Here is a 25,977-nt window from a genome sequence, read left to right as displayed (position 1 = left end):
AAATGAAAGTTTGATATTGGCCAGTTGAACATCATGACCATTGCTGAAATAATCTTTTTTTTTTTTAAAAAAAAATAACCCACAGCTGCCCCCAATTTTCCAGTTGCTGCTGAAGACATGTGCCTTCACCCTCAAAGCAATGACTGTTTGTTATCTGCTTGTCACAGGCCTTGCATCCATTTGCTGAGGACGACATGTGCCGAACCAGCCAGGGATCACCAGCTTTTCAACCTCCAGAAATTGCCAACGGCCTTGATACCTTTTCTGGCTTCAAAGTAGACATTTGGTCAGCAGGTGTCACGCTGTAAGTAAATGCGAATGCTAAGCAGGACCCAAACTCTTAATACCGGCAGCAGAATGATTGTGACAGTTGTGAAGGTGTCAGCCATGGGACTCCTTGAGCTGCTAACCAGGGGTAATAATTTAAAGAGACGGTCCCTTTGTAAATATCCCCTGTGTTCCAGAACGATACTCCATTTATCTTTACCCTTCAACTGTTCTGAAGAGATTTGTAGATTAATTTCAGATTTGTATGAAACCTTGTTCTCCCTTCTAATACTTATCAGTATGCTAAGGACATGTAGATGGGCCCTCTTCTTCCATCTTGTATGGCCTGTCTCCCACTCACCTTTTGTCTTACAGAAATAAATATAGGAAAAGCCCTTCAACTGCAGACCATCAGTCGAAAAACGGAGGTGGTGGTACCGAGGGGGTGATCTTTTGCCTCTCATAACTGGAGTCATAACTCTCATAACTTGGTGCTCTCTGAGCTTGTTTGTTTTCTTGCAGACGTTTCATTACCTGATAGGTAACATCATGTAGTCAGCTACACTCAGTAGCGCTGATGATGTTACCTAGTTGGGTAATGAGATGTCCACAAGTAAACAAGCTCCGGGAGCACCAAGGACCCCCATGGTTCAACCCTGAGCTATAAATATTCTCTTGCGTTGATGTCTGGAGCTATCCAATCATCCCCCCCCTCCTGTTCCAAATAAGGCATAATCAGTTGAGGGAAGGCAGAGCCATGGCTCTTGCAGGTGTGAATTTGGTCATCAAAAGAGGGCTGCCTGCCAGACTAGATGGTGGCAGACTCCTGTTTAGGAGGGCTGCCACAAGAGACAAATCATGCACGGTGATGCAACCTCACCCTTTGGGTGCATGCTAGATCATGGTGCAAGTACAAAATAATGGCACTTGCATTGTGAATATCAATACCTACATTTCATCCACTTGGCATCAGTAGCAGGCTCTGCGCTTTTTATAGCAAGGGGTTTCGCTTTTTCCTAGGCCTGCATCCGCTGCATATTCAGGAGGATCTGCAATCTTCCAACAAGAGCAAGATAACCACTTATAGGCGGGAACCACTAGACCCACACATGTAGAGTTCAAACTAACTACTTTGTTTTTTTCTCTGCCTATAATACAGGAATCTCCCCAGACTGGCAGCATCCGCCTGGGAAAGTCTCGATAGGACACAAAGACACTCGGATATTGGTCAGACCTTGGCCTCTTATATTTATGTAGGGAGTCCAGGCTTGAGCCCTCCTCTGGACTGAGGTGGTTGCTCTCCAACACTTTACTTTCACTTTCACTTCCTTTCCTTCCTTCCTATTTCTTAATCACCCATCTCCCTCAGAGAGAGGTTGTCTGTGGAGATTTTCAGCCATCCCAAGTCACGGTTGTCCCAAAGTTGCTTTTTCAAAAGACACCTGGACTTTTTTTTTCTTCTTCTTGAAGATGTTTTGCTTCTCATCCAAGAAGCTTCTTCAGAACTGAAGAAGGCAAAACATCTTCAAAGGGGAAAAAAAAGTCTAGTTGTCTCTTGAAAAAGTCACCTATATCAGAGGTCTCCAACCTTGGCAACTTTAAGACTTGTGGACTTCAACTCCCAGAATTCTCCAGCCAGCTGGCTGGAGAATTCTGGGAGTTGAAGTCCACAAGTCTTAAAGTTGCCAAGGTTGGAGACCTCTGACCTAGATGACCGAGAATCTCCATAGACATTTAACTATGTATTTTGGAATGAATACCATTCAAACGGTGTGGGAATATGAATGGATTTCCAGAAAAAAATTGCAGACTACCCGAACCATTAGTGTTTCAGTTTGAGATGCAGACAACAACAACAACAACAACAGCAACAAACCCAAAATGAGTCCAGTTGCCTTTGAAAAAGCATGTTTGGGTCAGAGAAGAATTCTTAAATGCATCTAATCATTTCTTCTTTCCTCTCTCTCTGCTTTCCTTATTCCCTCCCCCACCCCTTGCAGGTACAATATTACAACAGGCCTTTATCCTTTTGAGGGAGATAATATTTATAAATTATTTGAAAATATTGGAAAAGGAGAGTGTGTCATTCCTGAGGATTGTGGCCCTCCGCTTTCAGATTTGCTTAGAGGTAAGTGCTTCATAAAACCATACATTTTTATGGAGAAACTCCCTCGCTCTCATAATCTATAAATCCCTATTCTCGCTTTCTGTGTCCAAAGGGCATTGGTACAAAGTTCATCAGATCATTCCCAACTTAGTCACAGTGTGAGTTTCCGCTACTCCGTCCATCAGCCTCAATGAGTAAAGCCGGTGGTATTTTAGAATATCTTGAGAGATCCAGCTTGAGGCCAGACTGGGATATCAGCAGTGTCAGAAATAGTAGCTGTTGCCTTCCTATTAGTTCAGCGATTCCCTTTTGTTCCCCCTTACTAGTAAAAGAACATTGAAAATAATTAAATTTGGGAGGAGAAAAAAAATCCAACTCTCACAATAGTCTGTTAATAAAATTTATTAATGTATTTAGGTTGTTAATAAACTTTTGTATTTTACCTCTTTGGGTTTTTTTTTCAGTGCTTTAATCCTTTTAAATAGTTTTTAAGGTGTCTGAAGACTTATAGTATTGCAGCAGATGAGATGCATAATAATAATAATATAAGCCATGGAAAAAAATAGTTTGGTGGGGAAGGAAGTGCCGGCTATTAATTGCTACTGTGTCTCTTACAGGCTTCTGCCTGACCACAAGTTGTTGTAACTCTGTTAGCAGATTTATGTCAGTGTTTGCTTCCCAGACATAATTCAGCCAATTTACAAGAAGACTTAGGAAGAACAGATAACGATGTAGAAAATGTTTGCATCACAGTCAGACATGCAGACAGTCCTTTAGTTTTGGCTAGCAGGGGCAGAATGTGCTTCTCTTCAGCCTTCAAGAACTTCCAAGAACTGAGGCCAAAGGTGTCCCTTGGTCAGGGACAGATAAGGTAGTCCTCGATTTACAGCAGGTTGCTTAGTGACCATTGGATTTACAACGGCCTCCCAAAGCTACTTGCCAAAGGTACCAAAAGTTTCATGAGCACTCCGCAATTTACGACATTTTTGCCGAAAGCCAGCATTTACTCCTCATTGTAATAGAGGCATATTTGTCTGATGGAAGAAGAGAGATTTGCAGAGATTCCTAGGAAGCAAACATGTCACCCATTGGACATTACGACAGATCTCCCCAAAGCTGCAAGGTAGTCCTCGACTTACAACAGTTCATTTAGTGATCATTCAAAGTTACAACAGTATTGCAAAAAGTGACTTATGACCACTTTTCACACTTAATTCATCGTTGCAGCATCCCCATGGTCACATGATTTTACATTTGGATGCTTGACAACCGATTCATATTTATGATGGTTGCAAGTATCCCGGGATCCTGGCAATCCCCTTTTGCGACCTTCCGACAAGCGAAGTCAGAGGCCAGATTCACTTAACTCCCATGTGGCTACTTTAACAACTGCCGTGATTCGCTTAAGAAATGTGGCAAGAACAGTTGTGAAATGGGTCAAAACTCACTTAGCACATTTCTCACTTAGCAACATAAATTCTGGGCTCAATTGTGGTCATAACTTGAGTCCTACTTGTCCTTAACGAACTGGTTTTGAAGTTCCCATTTCCCCCGCGCTCCCCTCCGGTCACATGTTCACATTTTGGTCACTTGGCAACCAGCCTGCATTTATGGCCATTTTCTTTCTTTCTTTCTCTCTCTCTCTCTCTCTCTCTCTGTATATCCCCCTCCCCCGTCATGTGACCATGATTTAGGCTTTTTTTATTATTACTATTTGTTTGTTTGTCAGAAGTCAGCATTTACTTGCAGTTTTTGCCAAAAAAACAAACAAAAAGCCCATCAGATACGGTGGGTTGTCTTAGTGAATGCGATGTTCCTTTAACAACAGCTCTGTTTTTGTAATGACTTCCGTGTTCACTTAACAACACTGCAAGAAAGGCTGTAAAACTGGGCGCAGTCGCATCACCCGCTTAACAACTGCTATGACTTAACGGCCATAATTCTGGGTTCAGTTACGGTCTTAAGTTGAAGACTGACATTCGTGGTAGACATCCAAGCATAGCTCTTGTCTTTTCTGAACTTCAAGGCTGTGCCTCTGAATCAAGAAGCTGCACTCCCTAAAAACAGCTGTAGATGGTGCTGCGCGATGGGCTAATTGAAATGCTTGGTGCATGAAAACCAAGCTCTTAATAGCCAGTTTATTTCTTCTCCCTCCCTCTCTGATGACCCTGATACTTCTCTTTCCTTTAGCACCACCCCATCCGAGTTATGTTATGGCTATTTTTGATTCTGCATATATTTCCTGTGGTTTTTTTACCCCCCACCCACCCACACTCCCTTGATGTGACCTTCTTATATACTGAGATTGTTATATGAGGCTATGCCGGAGCTTTTTGCTAGCGGTCTCTTGCTCAACAGACCGGTTTTGTTTTGACCGAAGGACTCGGGGTGGTGAATAGCGTCTTAAAATGCAAACCTATTTCCCCTTCGTCACCCCAGTTCCCCATAGAATGAAAGCAGAGGCTTCAGGAGCCCCACACGCCGTCGTTTCTCCCCCCACATGCCCTCGGATCAAAAAAACCAGCTCAAACAGGAAGGCCTTGCCCTGTTTTGAGTAGGAGACTTTGCCTTGAGCTTTGGGTGAGGCTGTCAAGCTCACCAGTTCCCACCGCTCTCTGGGATGGGCAGGTTTGCCATTTGCGTGGAAAGGGAGAGGTGACAACCCTTGCAGAGCTCAGCTGTGAGCTGTCACCAGCACCATAAGTGCTGCAGTCGTTCTTTGACACTTTCCCAGTAAGCGTGACCACCGCGATTGAGCCTTGCCATGTAAATCTCTTGAGTTTAGTTTAATGTTACGTTTTATATTAAGTGCGTTGAATAGCCTTTCATTTCAGCCAAGAAGCTCACAGATCGTGTATGTGTGTGTGTGTGTGTGAGAGAGAGAGAGAGAGAGAGAGAGGGAGGGAGGGAGATCATATTGTAATTGTAAACCAAGGGATCTCTTGTGATGTTGGACCTTATTCGTCCACTTCTGAATGATTGATCATGTGCTATCAAGACAGGGTCAGCACTCAGCAACCATGTTGATAGATTTCCTCCCCCACCCCCGCCCCCCCACCCCAGGATAAGCTGGCCCCAAGCTGGCCCTTCATGTCCCCTAAGAATGAACCCTTCACTACTGTAGTTAAACATCATGTTGTTGGTCCTCCTCTCCTCCCCTCCCCCCTCCTCTCCTGTCTTCTCTCCCCTCCCTCTCCCCCCTCCCTTTCCCTCCCCCTCTCCTCTCCCCTCCCCTCCCCTCTCCTCTCCTCTTCCATCTTTCCCAGCCTCATGGACTCTCCAGGGAGCTCTCATGGCTTCACATCCCGTGTCTCCAGCCTGGCCCTTCAGCTCTTCCCATGGTAGATCCATTGCTCCCCTAACGGAGTCCATCCACCCTGCTGCTGTGTCCTCTTTCCTAGCCTCAGAGCCGTCTCTAGAGAACCGGGTCTTCTTGCCATGGGTCCAAGCTAGGATCGTTTGAGTCCTCGACTTAATGACTACAATTCAGCCCACCATTTCTGTGGCTAAGGGAGACAGTTAAGTAAGTTTTGGCCCATTTTACGACCTTCCTTGCCACCCTGGTTAAGTGAATCACTGCAATTGTTCAGTTTAGTAACGCAGTTGTGAAGTGGAATCTGGCTTCCCCAAAGAGGTTGCTTGTCAGAAGGTCGTAGGAGGCGATCACATGACACTGTCGTAAATATGAGTCAGTTGCCAAGCATCTGAATTTTGATCGTGCGCCCATGGGGACCTTTGCAACAGTCACAAGTCACTTTTTTCAGTGCCTTTGTTGCTTCAAATGGTCACTAAATGAACTGTTGTAAGTTGAGGACTACCTGTATATCTATTTCTTGGCTGTCCCAAAGGTGCTTTTTCTGGAGGCAACTGGACTTTCTTGTTTTTTCTTTGAAGACTTTTCACTTCTCATCCAAGGAGCTTCTTCAGCCCTGACAGGTTAGTGAGGCATGGAAGGATTTATATTCCCTGCAGACAGCTGGTCATTTGCATCCTTTTAGAGCAAGGATCTTCAAACTTGGCAAGTTTAAGACTTGTGGACTTCAACTCCCAGAATTCCTGAGCTAACATGACTGGAGTTGAAGTCCACAAGTCTTAAAGCTGCCAAGTTTGAAGAACCTTGTTTTAGAGGGTCGTTGAAGCACTTGGAGGTTTATCTGTGTCCTCAGTGTCCCCTGAGTAGTGCTAATGGTTCCTGTAATCTGCCATTTTTTTTCCTCTTGGGAATCCATTCCTACTCAGTTACCAAGCTGTCTGCAAGGAATATAAATCCTTCCATTCCCCACTGACCTGCCAGAGGTGAAGAAGCTTCTTGAATGAGAAGCAAAATGTCTTCAAAGAAAGAAAACCAGAAATTCCAGTTGCCTCCTGAAAAAGCACCATGACCTGGATGACTGAGAATCTCTACAGACTGTTTCTTGGCTGTGCAGGGGATTTTAAGGAATTCTTCTCCAAGCCTCAAGGACCAAAAGCCTCAGGAACTCTTCCTATTCTGCTTCTCCGGAATCCGACTTTTGCTTCCATCGAAGGTCACAGGCAAAAACCATTGCAGTGGCCAGCGCTAAATCTCAGGATCTGTCTTATCGTTTTCATTTTCAGCTGCCCAGCAGCTGAGGTGTGTTCACCCACAATTTTGCTTCCCTCGTGGTCCCTTGAAGCACCCTTGAGCACTCCCATACATACCTCCCTCAGGCCCTGCCCTTTGGAAGGGGGTTGGAGAAACACCCCATTCGTGTAATTACTGCATCCAGAGGCAGGGCATACTTTCTGCCCTGGCAGGGGCCCACTTCTTGCCACAAAGAGTGCCACTGTCCAGACAGTTTTTCCCTCCAGGCCCGATCCGTCGTCCAGCTACAATAGCATTTCTCAACCTTGTGAACCTTAAGATGGGTGGACGTCAACTCCCAGAATTCTGGGAGTTGACGTCCACCCATCTTAAGGTTGAGAAAAATGGAGCTAAAAGCGGAGGGCAAAGCAAACGATGCCTCTTCTTCCGTGTGGTTGTCATGACTTCCATTCTGGAAGGTGGCCTGTGAACAAGCCCCAATAGCAGCGAGAAGCAAGCCACTGGGGCCCCTTTCGAGACCAACCTTTTGGGCCTCAGCTGTGGTCCCAAGACTCCCAACTCAGAAGCTGAGCTGCCAGTGAGAGGAAGGGGCTGGATAGAAAAATCCTTGTGGCAGATTACTGCTTAATTTTCTTTTAAAGGGAAGGAGGTGATCAACGGAAAGGGAGCCCTTCATTTCTTTTTCCTAGATGAACTTTAACTTTTTGCATGCATGGAGAGACAAGCTGCTGCTTGCAAGTTTCCAAAGGCTGCAGGGGGCTCCTCCTCCTTTTCCTTTCCTCCCCCTCCTTTCCTCTTCCTCCCACTCCTTTTCTTTTTCTCCTCCTCCTCCCTCTCCTTTTCTCCCTCTCCTTCTCCTCCTTCTCCTTTCCTCTTGTTCCTCCTTCCTCTCCTTTTCTCTTTCTCCTCCTCTTCTTCCTCCTTTTCCTCTTCCTCCCCCTCCTTTCCTCTTCCTCCCCCTCCTTTTCTCCTCCTCCTCCCCTTCCTTTTCTCTTTCTCCTCTTCCTCCTTCTCCTTTCCTCTTGTTCCTCCTTCCTCTCCTTTTGTCTTCCCTCCTCCTCCTCCTCCTCCTCCTCCTCCTCCTCCTCCTCCTCCTCCTCCTCCTCCTCCTCCTCCTCCTTTTCCTTTCCTCCTCCTCCTCCTTCCCCTCCTCTTCTCTTTCTCCTCTTCCTCCTTCTCCTCCTCTTCTTCTTCCTTACACATTTCCCCCCAGTTCATGACTCTCCCTTGCCTGGCTTGGAGCAAAGGGAACTGAACCAAACTGTCCAGCCATCTGCATTGGGTTTTGGGAAGGCTCATTGCTCTCCCTCACCCCTTCTGTAGCCCAAACTGCAATAATGAAAGGTGTGTCAAGTGGAAATAAAGCTGGAGATCAAAGTCCTCTCCCCAGCCAAATAGATGTGTGGGAAGCTTCTGACGCCACAAGCAAGAGCTAGCAACAGTTTCTGCCCTACCGTGGTAAATATTTGGCCAGTTCGCTAGCCAGAGATCAAATCTAATATTTTCTAAAAGCTTTAATTGCCCTGGAGAAAACCAGGTGCTGTTTCTTGATGAAGTCCTGGTGACCCTTGCAACGATGGCACACCTTTTTTTATCAATAAAAAAACATTTCCAATCTAAAGCATAATTGTGCTTCCCAGGTTACTATTTAAAGGCATTTATGCATAGCCAGTAAAAATTTAACCGAGAAGGGAGAGGTCGGAAGCCGTCTGTGGAGAATATCAAAGTAAGCACTAATAGCTTTTAAATGAAGAGGTGTGTCTGAGAGAGTGAACCTGACTTTAGATATGTTGGGAAATACTTAAAGGGGAGAACAAAGCAGGTAAATAGATATCGGGTAATATCTTGAAATTGTAGATGAGAGTCCTTGGCTCAGTAGTAGAGTTTTTTGTTTGGAATTCTGGTTCCTATCCTGATACAGAAGCAACTGACAAAAGGATCCCTTGCTGCTGAAGGCTTGGGAACAGATCAAGTAGATCTGGTGTACTGGAAAAAGTGGATTGGTGGAACCCGCCTCACGGATCATAGTGCAGCTGCTTGCGTTCATGAAGAGATCAGTAACAGCAGGCAGTCATTTAAACTTCTCTAGTAGAATCACAGGGCTGGAAGGAACAGTGGAAGTCTTCTACTCTAATCTCCTTGTGACCAAGGCAGGAGTCCTTATTCCATCCTGGACAAATGGTTATCCAGTCTCTTCTTGAAAACCTCCAGCAATAAAGCACCAGGAGGCAAACTTTTCCACTTGTCAATTGTTCTTACTGTCAGAAAATTTCTCCTTAATTTTACATTGGAACTCCCCTTTAATCATCTTCCACCCCTTACTTCTCATCCCGCCCTCTGATGCTTGGAGAATAAGTTAATATTTTCTTTACTATGACAGTACTAGAAGATAGCTATCATGTCACCCCCACGCCTTCGCTTCATTAGGCTAAACATACCTAGTTCCCTTAGCCATTCATTGTATGATTTAGCCTCCAGACCCCTTATTATTGCTGCTGTTCTTCTCTGCACTCTTTCTAGTGCATTGCTGCCTCTTCTCTCCTTTAAAAAGCAATCAGAAATCTTCAGTGGGGACCCCAAAGAGGCTGAGCTTCTACTTAGATGTATTGACTGAGGGTAGCATGGCCCTCAGTGAGAATTTAGGGAGTTGGTGCGAGCACACAGTGTGTTTACCAGACTCAAAAATGTATTTGCCTCTAGTGAGTTAGGAAACTGAAGCAGTCAAGCATGGACAATTTCCACAAGATAAGCACCTTACTTACTGAGCAGAATGCATGGCTTCCTGGACAGAAAGCTTGTGACAGCTAAGAGCCAATGGTGGCCTCCCACAGCACTTAAGCCACTCGTTGATTTTGTTCCCATCACCACTCGCAGTCAAGCCTCTTTTGCAAACAGTTGAAGTGCTGCAGGAAAAAAAGAAGAAGAAGGGAGCTAATGGAATGAGTAGGTATTACTAGCTGGTCCTCTGAACCACTTTGGGCCTGCTAGGGGGTGAAAAGCAAATTTTCTTGTTCGTGGTTCTGCAAGGCAAGTTTAAAGCAGCGGTATTTTAATAACCCAGGTCTTAGTCTGTCGGACATTTTCTTTTTATATCTTGCCTGCCAAAAGCCCCAGCTGGTTTGATCCCCTCTCTGCCTACCTCCAGAATCTTGAAAACTCAGAAGAGACATTTCATTTTTTGTGAAGTGGTCAAGAACCAATATAAGAAGTTCAATGGCTGCGGGATAGTCATTAGCTCAGATAGTCATTAGCTCATTAGGTCAAGGGATGAAATGGACTCAGAATAACGGATTAACAGAGTTGGAAGGGACCTTGAAGGTCTTTACTCCAACCCCCTGTTCAGGCACAAGACCTATACCATTTCAGACAAATGGTTATCCAATCTCTTCTTAAAAACTTCCAGTGTTGGAGCATCCACAACTTCTGGAGGCAAACTGTTCTACTGGTTAATTATTCTGTTAGGAAATTGCTCCTTAGTTGTAGGTCGCTTCTCTCCTTGACTAGTTTCCATCAGTTGCTTTTTGTCCTGCCTTCTAGTGCTTTGGAAAATAGGTTGATCCCCTCTTCTTTGTGGCAGCCCTTCAAATATTGGAAGAGTGCTATCATGTCATCCCTAGTCTGCTGGTGATTTCTTATCAAAGTAGAGCCCCCATATTCAGAAGCAACGTACCACCAAATACCACTTGTTGAATAGCCCCCGGGTAGATCGGTTGGGTCCAGCAGGTGCTTTTTAAAAGAAACAATTGTGTTTTGGGGTGGGAACAGCTAAGATTCTTGAAGCATATGTCATATGCCTGCCTCTCTTCTTTCCCCAAAATGGTTTTGAAATGGTCTTGGAAACTTTTTAAACTCGTTCCTGTTGGAGGATGTTCCTGTATATAGACCTGCCCTCCCCTGTAATGGTACCCATCAGATATGTTCAGTGGTGGGATTGGAATAACTTAATAACTGGTTGTCTGGCTGGGTAGGCATGGCCAGTTGGTCATGTGACTGGGTGGGTGATGTCACTTATCACACCCAGCCCCGCCTCCCGGCCACTCGCCTCAAACGCAGAGATAGGATTCAGCTGGTTGGGGCTAATCCCACCACTGACTGGCCCCACCCCGCCCATTTTTCGGCCTTTTTTTTTTTTTTGGCTGTTTCAGGCCGTTTTTTCTGGCCGTTTTTCAGCTGTTTTTTTGGCCCATTTTCAGGCCATTTTTCAGGCTGTTTTTGGCTGCAAAATGGCCCCAAAACAGGCCAAAAAACAAGCAGAGGCGGGGATTTGCTAGTTTGCCAAACTGCAGAATCTTAACTACCGGTTCGCTTGAACTGGTGCAAACTGGTAACAGCCCACCTCTGGATATGTTCCCACTATATCTCCCAGAATCCCAAGCTCAGCAGCCACTCTTTGATGTTCCTTGGAGGAAGGGGGAGGACTTTGAGCCCCCTCTTTACCAATTGTTTGTGCCTCGGTTCCCAGTTCATCCAGTTCCCACCCTGTTTTTCTTCCTTTCCAGGAATGCTTGAATACGACCCAGCCAAGAGGTTTTCAATACAACAGATAAGGCACCACAAGTGAGTGCTCATTTATGGTTTTTTTTTCTCTCTCTGTCCCCTTTTCTTCTGTTTGATGTTGTGAAGCTGTGTGTCATTTCTGTGCTGATTTGCCACTTTCCCTCCCCCACTCCCATTTAAAACAAAAGCAGCTGATAGTTAGTAAACAAGTTTTATTTTTAAAATCGATGTCCCGTTGCATTTTGCTTCTTCAGAAAAGCCTCTGAGTGGTTGGCCTTTCATTCTTGATCAATAAGTATATATAGCTACATCGATTAAACAGCTCCTGCTCACAAGGAAGGAAAAGTTGTACGGATAGTTCTTGACTTACAACTACAGTGGAGCCCAAAATCTCTGTTGCTAAGTGCGACAATTTTTCACTGAGTTTTGCCCCATTTTGCAAACTTTTTTTTTTTTTTTGCCTCAGATGCTAAGTGAATCACTGCCCTTGATAAGTTAGTAACCCGGTTGTTAAGTGAATGTGGCTTCCTCATTGACTTTGCTGGTCAGAAGGTCGCAAAAGGGGATCACATGACCCTGGGACACTGCAGCCGTCATAACTATGGACCAGTTTGCCAAGCATTTGAATTTTGATCATGTGGCCATGGGGGGGCGCTGCAACGGGTCACAAGGGTCGGAAATGGTCATAAACCACTTTGTAACTTTAGTGGCTTTCGTTGTGGTCACTTTAATTGTAAGTTTGAATGTTCACTAAATGAATGATTGTGAGTCAAAGACTACCTATATTATCATAAAACCAATGGTGGTAACTAGTGTTCTTCCCAGTCAGAACCCTAGGATTGAAGGTGAATTTAGAGGTGAATGTCAAACTTATTCTCAGAACTTGGATTTCCACTTGGCCAAAGCTGCACCGGCTCCACACGCTCGTCACACTTTAGGGGGACATCAAAGTTTGTAACAGAAGCCATTGCTGTGGGGGGTGGGGGAGGTCCCAAATTAAACTGAAATCTGTGAGATCTTTAGCTTTGATGGAAGATGTGATGGAGGGACCACAGATATTCAGTGCATGTTTGGTTACAGAGTCTACTTAGAAAGCCTTAATTTCTATGTGTGTTTCTGACCTCTTTCCAAAATGATCCTTGGGAGCAAAATTCAACCTTGATTCATTTCTGCCCACAGTTTATTAACCCTGTCTTTTATCTAAGGCAACGTTTCTCAACCTTGACAGCTTGAGGATGTGTGGACTTCCAACTCCCAGAATTCCCCAGCCAGCAAGTCATAATCCCAATATCTAGTACAGTGTTTCTCAACCCATGGCAACTTGAAGGTGGGTGGACTTCAACTCCCAGAATTCCCCAGCCAGCCTGGCTGGGGAATTCTGGGAGTTGAAGTCCACCCACCTTCAAGTTGACAAGGTTGGGGAAACACTGCTCTAGTCTAAAGAATGGAAGTTATGGCTCCTGTGGGCTTCCTCCTCTCTTTCCCTGTGACACCCTGGCCTGAAATCACTTCATTCTTTTTGAGATGGACTGAAGAGCTTCATCCTGCATCACTCAGCCTACCCCCAAGTCTCCAAGAGCATCACCCCTCTGGGAAGCATGTGTTGGCGCATGGTTCTCCTTGGGGCTTTTTGGGTCCAAACAACTAAGGCAGCTGTGCCAAGGTTTGCTTCATCCAAGTGAGGAGGGGTGAAAGAGTCTACGTGATTTGATGATGGAGGAAATGCGGTGCCTGGGCTTTTAAAGTTGAATCTGTCAATTTGACGTTTTCCTAAGAGTGTAACTTGAGTTCCAGGGATCTTGTTTGGGAGCAAAATACGTTTGGTGTGGGTTCAACCTCCATTCTTGTGTTTTACTTTCTCTCTGACTTCAGAGGCAGCAGAAGAAATGCTAGTTTCTAGTTCTCCCCTTTGCCTTCCTTCCTTCCTTCCTTCCTTCCTGCCTGCCTGCCTGCCTGCCTGCCTGCCTTCCTTCCTTCCTTCCTTTTTTAGAAATAACTCAAGGCAGTGAACACATATAATACTCCTCCCTCCTCCTATTTTCCTCACAACAACCCTGTGAGGTGGATTGGGCTAAGGGAGAGTAAATGGCCCACAGTCATTCAGCCAGCTTTCATATCTAAGGTGGCACTAGAACTGCCAGTCTCGTGTTGATTGGCCCAAATTCACCCAGTTGGCTTTCATATCTAAGGCGGGTCTAGAACTCACTGTCTCCTGGTTTCTAGGCCATCCCCTTAACCCAGAGGTGGACAACTATGGCCCCTTTATGACTTGTGGACTTCAACTCCCAAAATTCCTGAGCTAGCATGGCTTGCTCAGGAATTCTGGGAGTTGAAGTCCATAATTCATAAAAGGGCCATAGTTGCCCACCCCTGCGGCTTAACCACTAAGCCTAACTGGCTCTCATATATAACAGTTCCAAATTTTCTTTCAAGCTCTTTGCCCATCAAACCGAAGAAAAAATAATTCTGGCTCCATTTTCGTATTTATTTTAAGAGACTTCAGGATCAGAATAAAATACTTATCTCAATATTTCTCCTTCTGAAGAGAAACGGTGCCTAGAACTCACATCTCCTACCCTAGTGGTTGCCCCAAGTGGCAAGCCAGCTGGCTTTCATGTGTAAGGCGAGACTAAAACTCCCAGTCTCTTGGTGATTGCTCCAAAGGCACCCAGCCAGTTTTCATACCTAAGGAGGGACTAGAACTCACCATCTCCTGATTTCTAGCCCGGTGGCTACACCAAACTGGCTCATGGACCCTTTACAAAGAAATGGTTGATCCGATCCTCCCATATAGTTGCTGAGAGGCTGGGAAAGAGCCAGTGGCTGTCTTTCTTTCTTTCTTTCTTTCTTTCTTTCTTTCTTTCTTTCTTTCTTTCTTTCTTTCTTTCTTTCTTTCTTTCTTTCTTTCTTCCTTCCTTCCTTCCTTCCTTCCTTCCTTCCTTCCTTCCTTCCTTCCTTCCTTCCCTCCCTTCCTCCTCCTCTCTCTCTCTCTCTCTCTCTCTTCCTTCCTTCCTTCCTTCCTTCCTCCCTCCCTCCCTCCCCCCTCTCCTCCCTCTCTCTCTCTCTCTTCTTCCTTCCTTCCTTCCTTCCTTCCTCTCCCTCCCTCTCTCTCTCTCTCTCTCTCTCTCTCTCTCTCTCTCTTTCTTTCTTTCTTTTGCAGGCCGAAGGTCTTTCACAACTCAGGGAGTCTGCCCCTCTGAACAGCTCCCTGCATCTGGCCTTGGCATGACAGAGCTGACTCAATCCTCCCCTCCCATGCTCAGTTCATTTATCTTCATTTGCTAGTCATGCAAAATCCAGCATGAAGGAATCAATCCTGCATCAGCCATTTTCCATTCACCGTCCTATTTGTCACAAATGAAACCAGAAGTGGGGTCATTTTTTGTTCTTCTTTTCCCCAAATGGAGGAGAGGCAGGGGAGAAATCTGACCTGGGTCTCCTAATGGACATCAAAAGGCAGAATTCGAGCATCACACACCTTTTTGCTCATGTCGGACCCTCTGCTAAGGAGAGCAGGGGTCTCCAAACTTGGCAACTTTGAGACTTGTAGACTTTATGTCCCAGAATTCCTCAGCCAGCCATGCTGTTGAAGTCCACAAGTGTTAAAAGTTGTCAAGTTTGGGGAACCCTGAAGTAGAGTAATCCCATCAGGAGCAGTTTATTGGCTGAGCGGCCTGGTTTGGGATGCTTACGGACTCCCAACCTGCACACATTCACCCTGTTAACCCTGTCATGCAAACAAGAGCTGCAGATACAGGTAATCCTCAACTTACAACCATTTATTTAGCGACCGTTTAAAGCAAGGGTCTTGGCAAGTTTAAGACTTTTGGACCTCAATACCCAGAATTCCTGAACTAACACGGCTGGAGGAGGAATTCTGGGAGTTGAAGTGCACAAAGCTTAAAGCTGTCAAGTTTGAAGGCCCCTGATTTAAAGTCACAAGGGGGCTGAAAAAAGTGGCTTACAACTCATCCTCACACTTACAACCCTTGCAGCATCCCCAGAGTCAGGTGATCAAAGTTCTGGTGCCCGGCAACCGGTGCGTAGGGCTGTATGGCTGCAGTGTCCCAGGGGTCATGGGATCACCAATTTACAACTTTCCCAGCCGGCTTCTGACAAGCAGAGTCAGTGGGAAAAGCCTAATTTGTTTAAAGACCTCATGATTCACTTAACAACTATGGTTTTTAAAGAAGGTCATAAAATCTGGTGTGTCTCACTTAGCAGCTGTTTTGCTTAACAGTGAAAATTCTGGTCCCAGTTTAAGGCTAGGAATACCTGTACCTGGTTCTCTCTATGTTCCCTAGAGATGCTAAGATTTGAAATCTGGAACATCAACTCTGCCTATAACTATTTGTTTAATGAAAAGAAGAACCAGGGCTGACATGATAGCAGTATTCTGATACCTAAGGGTCTTTCATAAAGAAGAGGGGGTCCAGCTATTCTCCAAAGCACCTGAAGGCAGGACAAGAAGCAACGGATGGAAACTAATCAAGGAGAGAAGCAACCTAGAACTAAGGAGGAATTTCCTGACAGTGAGAACAATTAATCAGTGGAACAATTTGCCTCCAGAAGTTGCGGGTGTTCCAACACTGGAGGTTTTTAAGAAGAGATTGGATATCCATTTGTCTGAAATGATACAGGGTTTCCTGCCTGAGCAGGGGGTTGGACTAGAAGACCTCCAAGGTCCCTACCAACTGTTATTCTGTTATCCTTCAGTATCTGAGTCTCAGGGATAGACTGTTTCCATACCAAGAGGTCTTCCCAAACCTTCTGTTCCCAAAGCAGATATAGGTAGTCCTCGACTTAGGACCACAGTGGAGCCCAAATTTGCTCTTGCATTAATTGTTGTTAAAAGTGAATTTTGCCCCATTTTATGATCATAGTTGTTAAGTCAATCATTGCAGTTGTTAAGTCAGTAACACGGTTGTTAGGTAGATCTGGCTTCCCACATTGACTTTGCTTGTCAAAAGGTCGCAAAAGGGGATCACATGACCCCCGGGACTCTGCAACCGTCATAATTATACATGCTAGTTGCCAAATTTATAGGGAGAAATGCGAGTGTTATGTAAACTGATGTTTATTGTCATCATTTATGGAGCTCCAATTAAACCGCGTGGTCCCAATTCAGTGGATTTTCTATATCTGTCCTTCGTCTCAGGAACGCTTCCAAGGTTGTGAATGCAGACAATTTGGGATGTTTCTGGAAAAAAACAACACAAATCTGTGGTTGAAGCTGCTTCTTCTAAACATAAGAGGAGGAAAAGAAATCTTTATTGTTTGTCTGTGCTTATACTTGTCCTGAATTACAATTAGTTCCTCTCTGTTTCCTTCCCTCTCCTCATCTTGTCTTCCTCAATGAAGATCCATAGGCAAATGTTTCGCCTAGCCTTAGAGTATTAAAATCAATATCACTCTGCAGGTTTCCACTTTTATCCAAACCTATTTTTAACTCTTTCAATATGTAGAACCAAAAGGCCAACATTTAAAATAGAGCAACAAATTCCTGTGTTTTGACTCCCTCGCCCAGCTCATCTTAGCCTTTTGACCAGGCTGTGTATAATTAGTTGAGAATGACTGTTAATAACTCTTTTTTTAAAAGACAAAAATCAATCGGTTTAAAAATCAATCTCAGGGTGTGTTTTTTTAAATCATTTGGCTTTTTTGAAGCTGAAGTGTTTTGTAAGGGAGGTATTGTAGCTCTCTAGGAGATGCTTATTTTGTTCACAGAAGGTATGAGTTTTCAGGTCTCTGCTAACCTCACTTAGAAGACGATAGAAATAATTCTTGGAGCTGCTGCCTGCCAGTGTAGGTAGAGCTGGCCCGAGGGGAAATCAGCCAGATATCCACATTGCAGGAAGCAATGAAATTTAATTTGGGCTTAGCAGTTATGCCTGACTATTGTGGTTTGTAAAGTCTGCTTTATAACTTATCTCTCTGATTCAAAGTGGGTGGACAGAGACATGCTTGTAGCATCTGTAGACCCCTCCTTAAACCAAGTTTGTCTTCCGGGACCAGTCAACAGCCATTCCCATGGGCAGCATGCACAATCCCAGGAAAAAAAACCCACAACTTCTTTAAGGAGTTGCCAACTGGTGTTACTATACGCAAATCTGAATCACTGCACAAACCTATTATGAATGAACCAGGACACAGTAGCTGGTTTCCAGATGCAGAGTTGAGGCAAACCTTAACTTTGGATCAGCCGATTTCCTTTGTTAACATCGTAGATGAAATAACTATTTGCATCATACAGGTGCAGTAGTCCTCAACTTACAACCATTCATTTAGCAACTGTTGGAAGTTATAGGCCCTGAAAAAAGTGATTTGCAGCTGGTCCATGCACTTACAACTGCTGCAGCATTCCCCACAGTCACATGATCAAAATCCAGGTGCAACCAGGTATTTTTGCAGCATCATGTGATCACCATTTGTGACCTTCCCAGCTGGCTTCTTACAAACAAAATCAGTGGGGGGAGGGAAACCAGATTCACTTAACGACCACATGGTTTGCTTCAGTGATTTGCGTAACGACCATGGCAAAAAAAAAAAAAAGTTGTAAAATCAGACAAAGTTGCTTAATGACTGGCTTGTTCGGTAACTGAAATTCTAGTCCTGATTGTGAGTGCAAGTTGAGTGTTACCTATAGTGGGATGCTGAATGAATCTTACGTGGTTGGATCAGTGGTGCGATTCAACCGGTGTAACAACCGGTGCGGCTCCGCGTTAAAAGCCCATTTTTAGCTCTAATACTTACCTTCTACTGCAACCCCTGTGAATAAAACAGCTGAGGCAAGGCAAACCACTCTGCCGCGTGAATCAGCTGTGCTCTAAAACAACGAAATAAAGCACAGGAAAGATCAGGGGTGGGTGGGCGGGGCCAAATCCTCACCTGTTCACCCGAATCAGTCCAAACCGGTAGAATCCCACCACCCCGGGGTTGGATTCACACAATACAGGTAGTCTTTGATTTACGACCACAGTTGACCCAAAATTTCCGTGGCTGAGCCACACAGTTGCTAAGTGAGTGCCCCATTGTAAGACCTTTCTTGCCACAGTTGTTAAGGGGAGTCCCTGCAGTTAAGTTAGTAACATAGTTGTTAAGTGAATCTGGCTCCCCCATTGACTTTCCTCGTCAGAAGGTTGCAAAAGATGATAACATGACCAAGGTGGGACACGACAGCCGTCATAAATATGAGCCAATTGCCAGGCCTACCACATTTCGTGAACTCAAGAGGCCATTCTGTGGCTTCCTGTGTTTTTGCTCTTCAAGGAAGAGACCAAAAGCGAATTGCAAGCAAGCCAGAGATGATTCTTCTTCTGTGTTGCCAGGGGCTATGCAACCACAGTTGCCTTGATAAAGAACCTGCCATAAAACATGGCACCTCGATTTTCACTAACGCCGAGCTTTACAGAGGAGCAAGCCCAGAGAAATATCTCTCTATCTCTATCTCTCTCTCAAAATTAAAGCTTGCTTTAAGCTGCAAAGCTTAGGATGACCGTATATTTGTCCCGTTTCTTTCTGTCCTCTCTGCTTTTGAAGAAATTTTGAAGATTGGTGAGGTTTGGAAGGAAGTCAAAAGCAAAAGTTCAACAAATTACATCAAATGAATCAGAGGCTTAAGGGCAGATCTTCGCAAGGATTAATTCCTAAGTAATCTTTCATTCCCTGACCCAAGCCTGATAACAGATAAACAGGTCATCAGAGTTGGAAGGTACCTTGTAGGTCATCTAGTCCAACCACCCGCCCAAGCGGGAGACCCTACACCAGGGTGTCCAACCTGGCAACTTTAAGACTTGTGGACTTCAACTTTGCTGGCTGAGGAATTCTGGGAGTTGAAGTCCACAAGTCTTAAAGTTGCCAAGGTTGGACACCCCTGCCCTACACCATTTCTGACACTGCTATAACTGACCCTTCCCTCCAGCTGGGGACACACTGACCTCATAGGAGGCAGTGGACAGAGTTGATAATAATTAAGAATTCTGGTTTTTTTTTCTCACCTTGGCGATGGCTGCATGGCCAAACCTTCCTTGAATAATACGGATTTAAGTACAGGTAGTCCTTGGCTTACAACAGTTGGTTTACCGACCTTTCGAAATTATAACGGCACTGAAAAAAGTGACTTAGGGCCATTTTTCACACTTAGAACCACTGATGGTCGTGTGATTTATATTCGGCTGCTTGACAGCCGGCTCACATTTATGATGGTTGCAATGTCCTGGAGCCACGTGATTTTGGGGTGGGATTCTACTGGTTCAGACTGGTTCGGGCGAACCGGATGTTAAACCTACAGCTGGTTTGCCGAACCGGTATTTCAAACAACTGGCTGGCACCTCCCCTCCCCTCCCAAGGAGTCTCCACGCGGTCCATTTTTGATGGGGGCAAGTTCAGAGTCTGCGCTGTTTTTGCCCTCCCAGAGGCCCAGGGGGAGGCCTCTGGACCCTTGGGAGGGCAAAAATGGCCTCCCCCGGGCTCTGGAGGCCCACCAGAAGCCGGAAACAGGAAGTTCCAGTAGGTCCCGCCCACCATGGCCCCGCCCACCCAGCAGTCGGGCAGCAAACTGGTGACTGGGATTTTTGAATCCCACCCCTGCATGTGATCCCCTTTTGTGACCTTCTGACAAACAAATTCAATGGGGAAGCCAGATTCACTTAAGAACCATGTTAACAACTGCAGTGATTCACTTAACAACTGTGGCAAAAAAAGAAAAAGGTCGTAACATGGGGCATAACCTCGCTTAACAACCGTCTCGCTTAGCAAAGTAAAATTTAAGCTCAATTGTGACCGTAAGTCATACCTGTAGCTGTCTGGCTCCATCATGATGAAGCAGCCAAGGGTGGGTGAGGCCTTAAACGGCTTTTCTTTCCATGCCACTGAGAATAGGGTGCCATTTATTTCTCTCTCTATTATCCGTTCCACCAAGAGGTGCGATGTTGTGTTGTTGTGGACAGTGAAGGCTGCTGGTTCAGTTACCTTGGGGAGACACAAGAACTTGAAAACCAGTGTGTGTGTGTGTGTGGACCTCAACTTCTCAGTGGAGCCTTACTAAACAGTCTCTGAGAATAAATGGGGAAAAGTGACTTTCTTTTTTCCATTCACCCCCCCAAAAAAGAGCTTGGGCAGATTTTCACGCAAATCCAGTGAGGCCATTGTGAGAAAATAAGGGGCTGTTGAACTGTTTGCACAAGTGAGTCGGCTGGGGAATTCTGAGATTTGAAGTCCACACACCGTAAAGTGGCCAAAGGTTAAGAAACACACCAGCCTGCAGGAAACCAGTGAAACATCCTCGGTCCCAAAGCACTAAAACCTTGGTTTCCTTTAGCTGGTTTCGGAAAAAGCACCCTCAGTGTGAGCCACCCATCGCCATCCCGCCCAGCCCGGAGACGAAGGATCGGTGGAGGAGCATGACGGTGGTGCCTTACTTGGAAGACCTCCATGGTTACAACGAGGAGGAGGAGGATGACTTAAAAGACGACTACCTGGAGGACGAGATCATTTACACTCAGGACTTCACCATGCCAGGTAAGGAAGGCGGCTGGGGCTGGAAGCGAGAAGGGACGGTGGCCCCGAGGAGCCTAAAAGGAGCAGAGCGAGCTTTGGTGACTTCTCTAGCTTTGCGGGCTGATGGGTTCTTCTTGGCATTTCCCCCAAACCATCCTGAGGCTTTGTGTGCAGCTGTAGCAGCTTGCTCAGGGTCCATTTTAAAAAGGAGACTGTAGATCTGTCTCCATCTTAAGTATAGGTAGTCCTTGACTTATAACCATTCATTTAACGACCATCCGAAGTTACAGGGCCTCTAAAAACAGTGACTGACGAACAGTCCTCACAATTAGGACTGTCATAGAATCTCCAGGGTCACCTGACTGAAGTCCGGTTGCTTAGCCATCGGCATTATTTCCAACGGTTACCGCGCATAACACCCTGGGTCATTTGACGGCCAGCCGTGACCTTCCCTGCTGGCTTCCGACAAGCAAAGGCAATGGGGGAAGCCGGATTCAGCTAATAGCCACATAAGTCACTTAAGAAGCAGAATGACTCGCTTAAGGACTGTAGCAAAAAGAGGTTGTAAGAGGGTCTCTGGCTTACTTAACCGCTTGGCTTAGCAGTGGACATTCTGGTCCCAGTTGTCATAAGTCAAGTAGTCCTCGACTTACAGCCACAATTGAGCACGAAATTTCTGTGGTTAAGCGAGACATTGTTAAATGAGCTTTGCTCCATTTTATGACTTTGCTTGCCACAGTCGTTAGGTGAATCCCTGCCGTTGATTAGCTAGTAACTCAGTTGTTAAGTGACTCTGCTTTCCCTATTGACTTTGCTTATCAGGTCACAAAAGAGGCCTTGGGACACAGCAACGGTCATAAGTATGTGTTAGGGTTTGAGGAATTAACCCCTAGAAGAGTATTGCAGCAGTAGTCAAGCCAGGCAACCAAAGAAGAGCGGAAGGGCCCCAGAGTATACACACACTGAATACAAACACTGTTTGTAGTTTAAATAGTTTTTAATCCAGTTAGAGTTTAAGCATTGTCATTCAGTCCATTAAGTCATTCACAGTATTTCCATCCAGTAAGACTCACTAGTATAGTCCAAGTTAAGAGTCCTTGCAATATCTTTATCAGCCGATAAAGATATCTTCTCCTCCTCCGGTTTCACTCTCCAGAGAAACAAACGCTGGATATTCAGCAAACAGTAGCAAACAATAACAGTTCAGTCTCAGGCACTCACAGTCAGTAATCACAGTTAGTCGCAGCAGCACACAGTTACAGTAGCACACAGTTACAGCCAGTTACAGCCAGCAAGCAGTAACAGACAGAGACAGCTTTCCAGCTTCTAATGCTTCCTTATATTGTAACTTCTAACCGCACCCTTAATCGGCTAATTGCTTGCTGCATTGTGCTTAAAGTGATAAGCACTTAAACCATGATATCTAAGTTTTATATATTTATTCACCCAAACCATATTTGGTATCAATGTTATACCTAACATACTCCCTTTTGGGTGAAATAAATATATAATACCTTTACAATCTTATCCCATATTTTTCACAACTCTCCTGGTGCTTACTGGCACCTTGGGCTTTAGTAAAATTATCAGCTAAATTGTCCTCCGACATACAGTACTCTAGCTGAATCATCTTACTTCTTACAGATTGTCTCACGTTTAGGTATCTTAGATCTGTATGCTTGCTCCTTGTTTTTACTCCAATTTGTGATACCATATTTGGTATCAATGTTATACCTAACAGTATGAACCAGTTGCCAAGTGATCTGAATTTTGATCCCGTGATCATGGGGAGGCCGCAAAGGTCGTAACTGTGAAAAACGGTCACAAGTCCCATTTCTCAATGCCATTGTCCTTTTTGAACCATCACTATACGAACTGTTGTAAGTCGAGGACTATCTGTAGCTTTCTCTCCAATCAGCCAGGAGGGGTTGCTTACAGCGGCAGAGATAGTTATCTTGACGTTTGGGGAACCCAGAGGGCCATTTAGGAGCTGGGGTGGCCATAAGGAAACCACTTGTGGATCGGACTGTTTGACCTTTCCCTCTTTCAATAGGATGGCAAGAAAAAGAACCCAACCCAACCCACCCACCCCCCAAAAAAAAAAATTGCACGGGGGTAAGACTGGGTTCCTTTATACCCCTGCCCCCTTGGCATAGATGCTGAGGGGTGCGTTGCTTGGGAATTTTGAAAGAACCGAAAATGGTTCCGGATCTGTATTTTAACCGGCTCCTTCGTTGCTCGAGACCTTGGTGTTGAACGCTTCAGCAATCCAGTCTGAATATTGATGGTGCTTTTTGGCCTTGAACTCGGGGTCTGTTAATGCAGAAGTCTTTCTCCGCAGAAGGAGGGACTATCCGGTACGCTTAAGTCAACAGGAAGATAGATTCGGTTGAGCGTTAGGAAAACCAGACTGGAAGCGCAAACGGAGGAGACGCCGTCCTCCCTTGGTTGAAGGGACTTTAGCTTTGGGCGACGGACCTCATTATTGCTGGGTTCTGTCTTGGAGGGCGATGACTGGGGCAGGTTGGATTTGGATGAGGCTTCTATCTGGTTTCATTCAGAGGTGTCTGGCGTACAGGTCCAGGTCTCCACGAGGCAGGAGAATTCTCCAATTTGCCATATCCGCCCACTTGGAGGACGCGAAGTTAGAGAGGCTGCAAAGGGTTCCTCTGTTGCTTTATTTCTTTGTTATTTCCCCCACGGATTTTGGAAGCTCTTTCTTCCTCCACCCCTTCTGAAGTTTATTTTTGAGGCCAGCACTTAAAATAGCTGGGTTCGCACTGCATTTAGAAGATTTTCGATTCTCCCATTAAGGTTACGTTTCCGTCCCACTGTAAATTGTTCCTGCTTTTGGGCACAATTGCCAATGGCAGCCAAGCTCTTATTTGAGAGGGAGAAGGGAGGGCAGAGAAGTGACCCCGGGGGTGGGGGGAGGGGGGAATTGGGAAGAAAATGCTTGCAAAGGAAGGGGGAGAACGCTAAAAATGAAATTAGCACTTTAATAATTTTAATAGTTTAGTATTTAATGCAAATAGGAAGAGAAGATCTTACTTAACTTCGAGCATTTCAAAATGCATTTTGACACCTGTGCTGTGAGGTTTAAATGGTCTAATAGTGCCTAATGAGTGTTCTGTACCTTAACATAAAATACTCATAACAATTTAGCTCTTCACTAAGTGGGCAGAATTATGCATTTCCCTTTTGGGTGACATAATACCATATTGGATCTGAAAGAAGTCACCTGTTATCAGGGTTTCCCAACCTTGGCAACTGCGTGGACTTCAACTCCCAGAATTCCCCAGCCAGCCATTGCCACTGTTTGGCATAACACACTTTTAACTACCACGGGACGGATGAAGGGCTAAGCAGAACATTGACCTGCAAGCATGCGCCGTTACCGTCTTGCTCCTGACGCATTGTTTGGCGTTGCTCACAATAAGAGTGGGCACCACCTCTACAAACCTGCTGCTTTTAAAAACAACTCCCCCTTTACCAAACCAAAGCCCTGAATACCACGTCCTTCCCTTGGATTTCCATGCAGGCCCCTTCTGCCTCTGATGACACCCCCCCCCCAGATAATATATGAACACCTGGACACACCCAGAAAGGAGTGCCAATTTGGCCTAGTGGTTTAAGGCAGTGGTCGCCAACCAGTGGGCCGGGGACCACTGGTGGTCCATGAGAAAATTTTGGTGGTCCGCAGAGAAATGTCACCCCCAAAGCAATTAATCCTGGTTGCATGGGAACACAAGGCTGCACCACCCACATGGCCCGCAGGAACACAAGGCTTGCATTGCGAACAACACGAGGTAGTGAGGGGAGCGGGGAAAGGGCAGAGGGGGGAACTTGCCCCACGTGCCTCGCCTGGCCACCAGGCTGTTTCTGCTTCTTTTTCTTCTTCTGCTTTTGGCTGCATGCAAGGAAAGCAGCAAAAGTCTTTCTTTCTCTCCCCCAAACTCTGCCAGAAAGGAGTCTTTGGGACCCCCTGCAAGGCATCCTGCTCCAAGAGGCTGCGCCGGCAAAGACTCATTTCTGGCGGAGTTTGGGGGACAGAAAGAAAGACTTCTGCTGCTTCTGCTGCTTTCCTTGCAAGAGGTCAAAAGTCTCTCCCTCTCTCTCTCTCCCTCCCTCCCTCTCCCCCTCCCCCTGAGAACAGAGCTGGAGATGGTATCCTGCTATCCCAAATAAAGAATGATTGATCGGTAGGAAAATGGGGTGGGGAATTTACCTGCAGACTTTTTGGGGGATTTTCCCAGGGTCTCTGGTCCGCAGGATTTAAAATTATGAGTTTGGTGGTCCCTGAGGTCCAAAAGGTTGGCGACCCCTGGTTTAAGGCACCAGCTACAAAGTGAGAGACTGTGAGTTCTACTTTTGCCTTAGGGATAAAAAGCAGCTGGGTGACTTTGGGCCAATCACCAGGAGACAGGAAACTTTTAGCTCCTCCTTAGGCCTGAAAACCGCTGGGTGATTTCAGGCCAATCACTGGGAGATGGTGAGTTCTAGTCCCGCCTTAGGCATGAAAACTGGCTGGGTGGGCCAATCCTCAGGAGATGGTGAGTTCTAATCTCACCCTGTATAATATATATGAAAGCTGGCTGGGTGACTTCGGGCCAATCACTGTTTGATGGTGAGTTCTAGTCCCGCCTTAGGCCTGAAAACTGGCTGGGTGGGCCAATCCCCAGGGCATGGTGAGTTCTAGCCCTACCTTAGGCATGAAAGCCAGCGGGGTGACTTTGGACCAATCAGCCCAACCCACCTCGCCGTGTTGTTGTGGGAAAAATAGGAGGAACATTTGTGGGATATGTCCGTTATTTGTGAAAAAAAATAAAGGTGGGATACAAACAAGCGGGGTGTCCCCCAGCAGCCCTGTCTCAAGCAGGAGCCTTGAGTCTGCTCTGCCTCTTGTCTCCTTTTCCCTCCCTGCTGATGGCTCCCCTGTTGCCTTTCCCCAGGTGAAGGCGAGGCAGGGCTTAGAGAGGAGGAGGACAGCACAGAGCAAGAGGGATGGCTTGCATTCCTGTTTGGAGATGGCGACCTGCTGCAC

General features: G+C 45.7%; 1 protein-coding gene across 8 annotated transcripts in view; it reads left to right on the top strand.

The window, feature by feature from the left end:
- Positions 1-25,977, top strand: part of STK11 (serine/threonine kinase 11) — a 110,842-nt gene that overhangs the window by 47,975 nt on the left and 36,890 nt on the right. For all 8 annotated transcript variants that reach the window (XM_087952722.1, XM_087952721.1, XM_087952720.1 and 5 more), the window contains exons 6-9: positions 168-304; positions 2,268-2,395; positions 11,438-11,495; positions 20,755-20,954. In XM_087952722.1, coding sequence (XP_087808848.1) covers positions 168-304; positions 2,268-2,395; positions 11,438-11,495; positions 20,755-20,954 — 523 coding nt within the window. The remainder of the gene's footprint in view (positions 1-167; positions 305-2,267; positions 2,396-11,437; positions 11,496-20,754; positions 20,955-25,977) is intronic.

The sequence above is a fragment of the Notechis scutatus genome, chromosome 1 (assembly GCF_049901735.1).
Source record: "Notechis scutatus isolate UNSWTSFEM ecotype Mainland chromosome 1, rNotScu1.2, whole genome shotgun sequence".
NCBI lineage: Eukaryota > Metazoa > Chordata > Lepidosauria > Squamata > Elapidae > Notechis > Notechis scutatus.
This window is presented reverse-complemented; position numbering and strand designations above follow the sequence as displayed.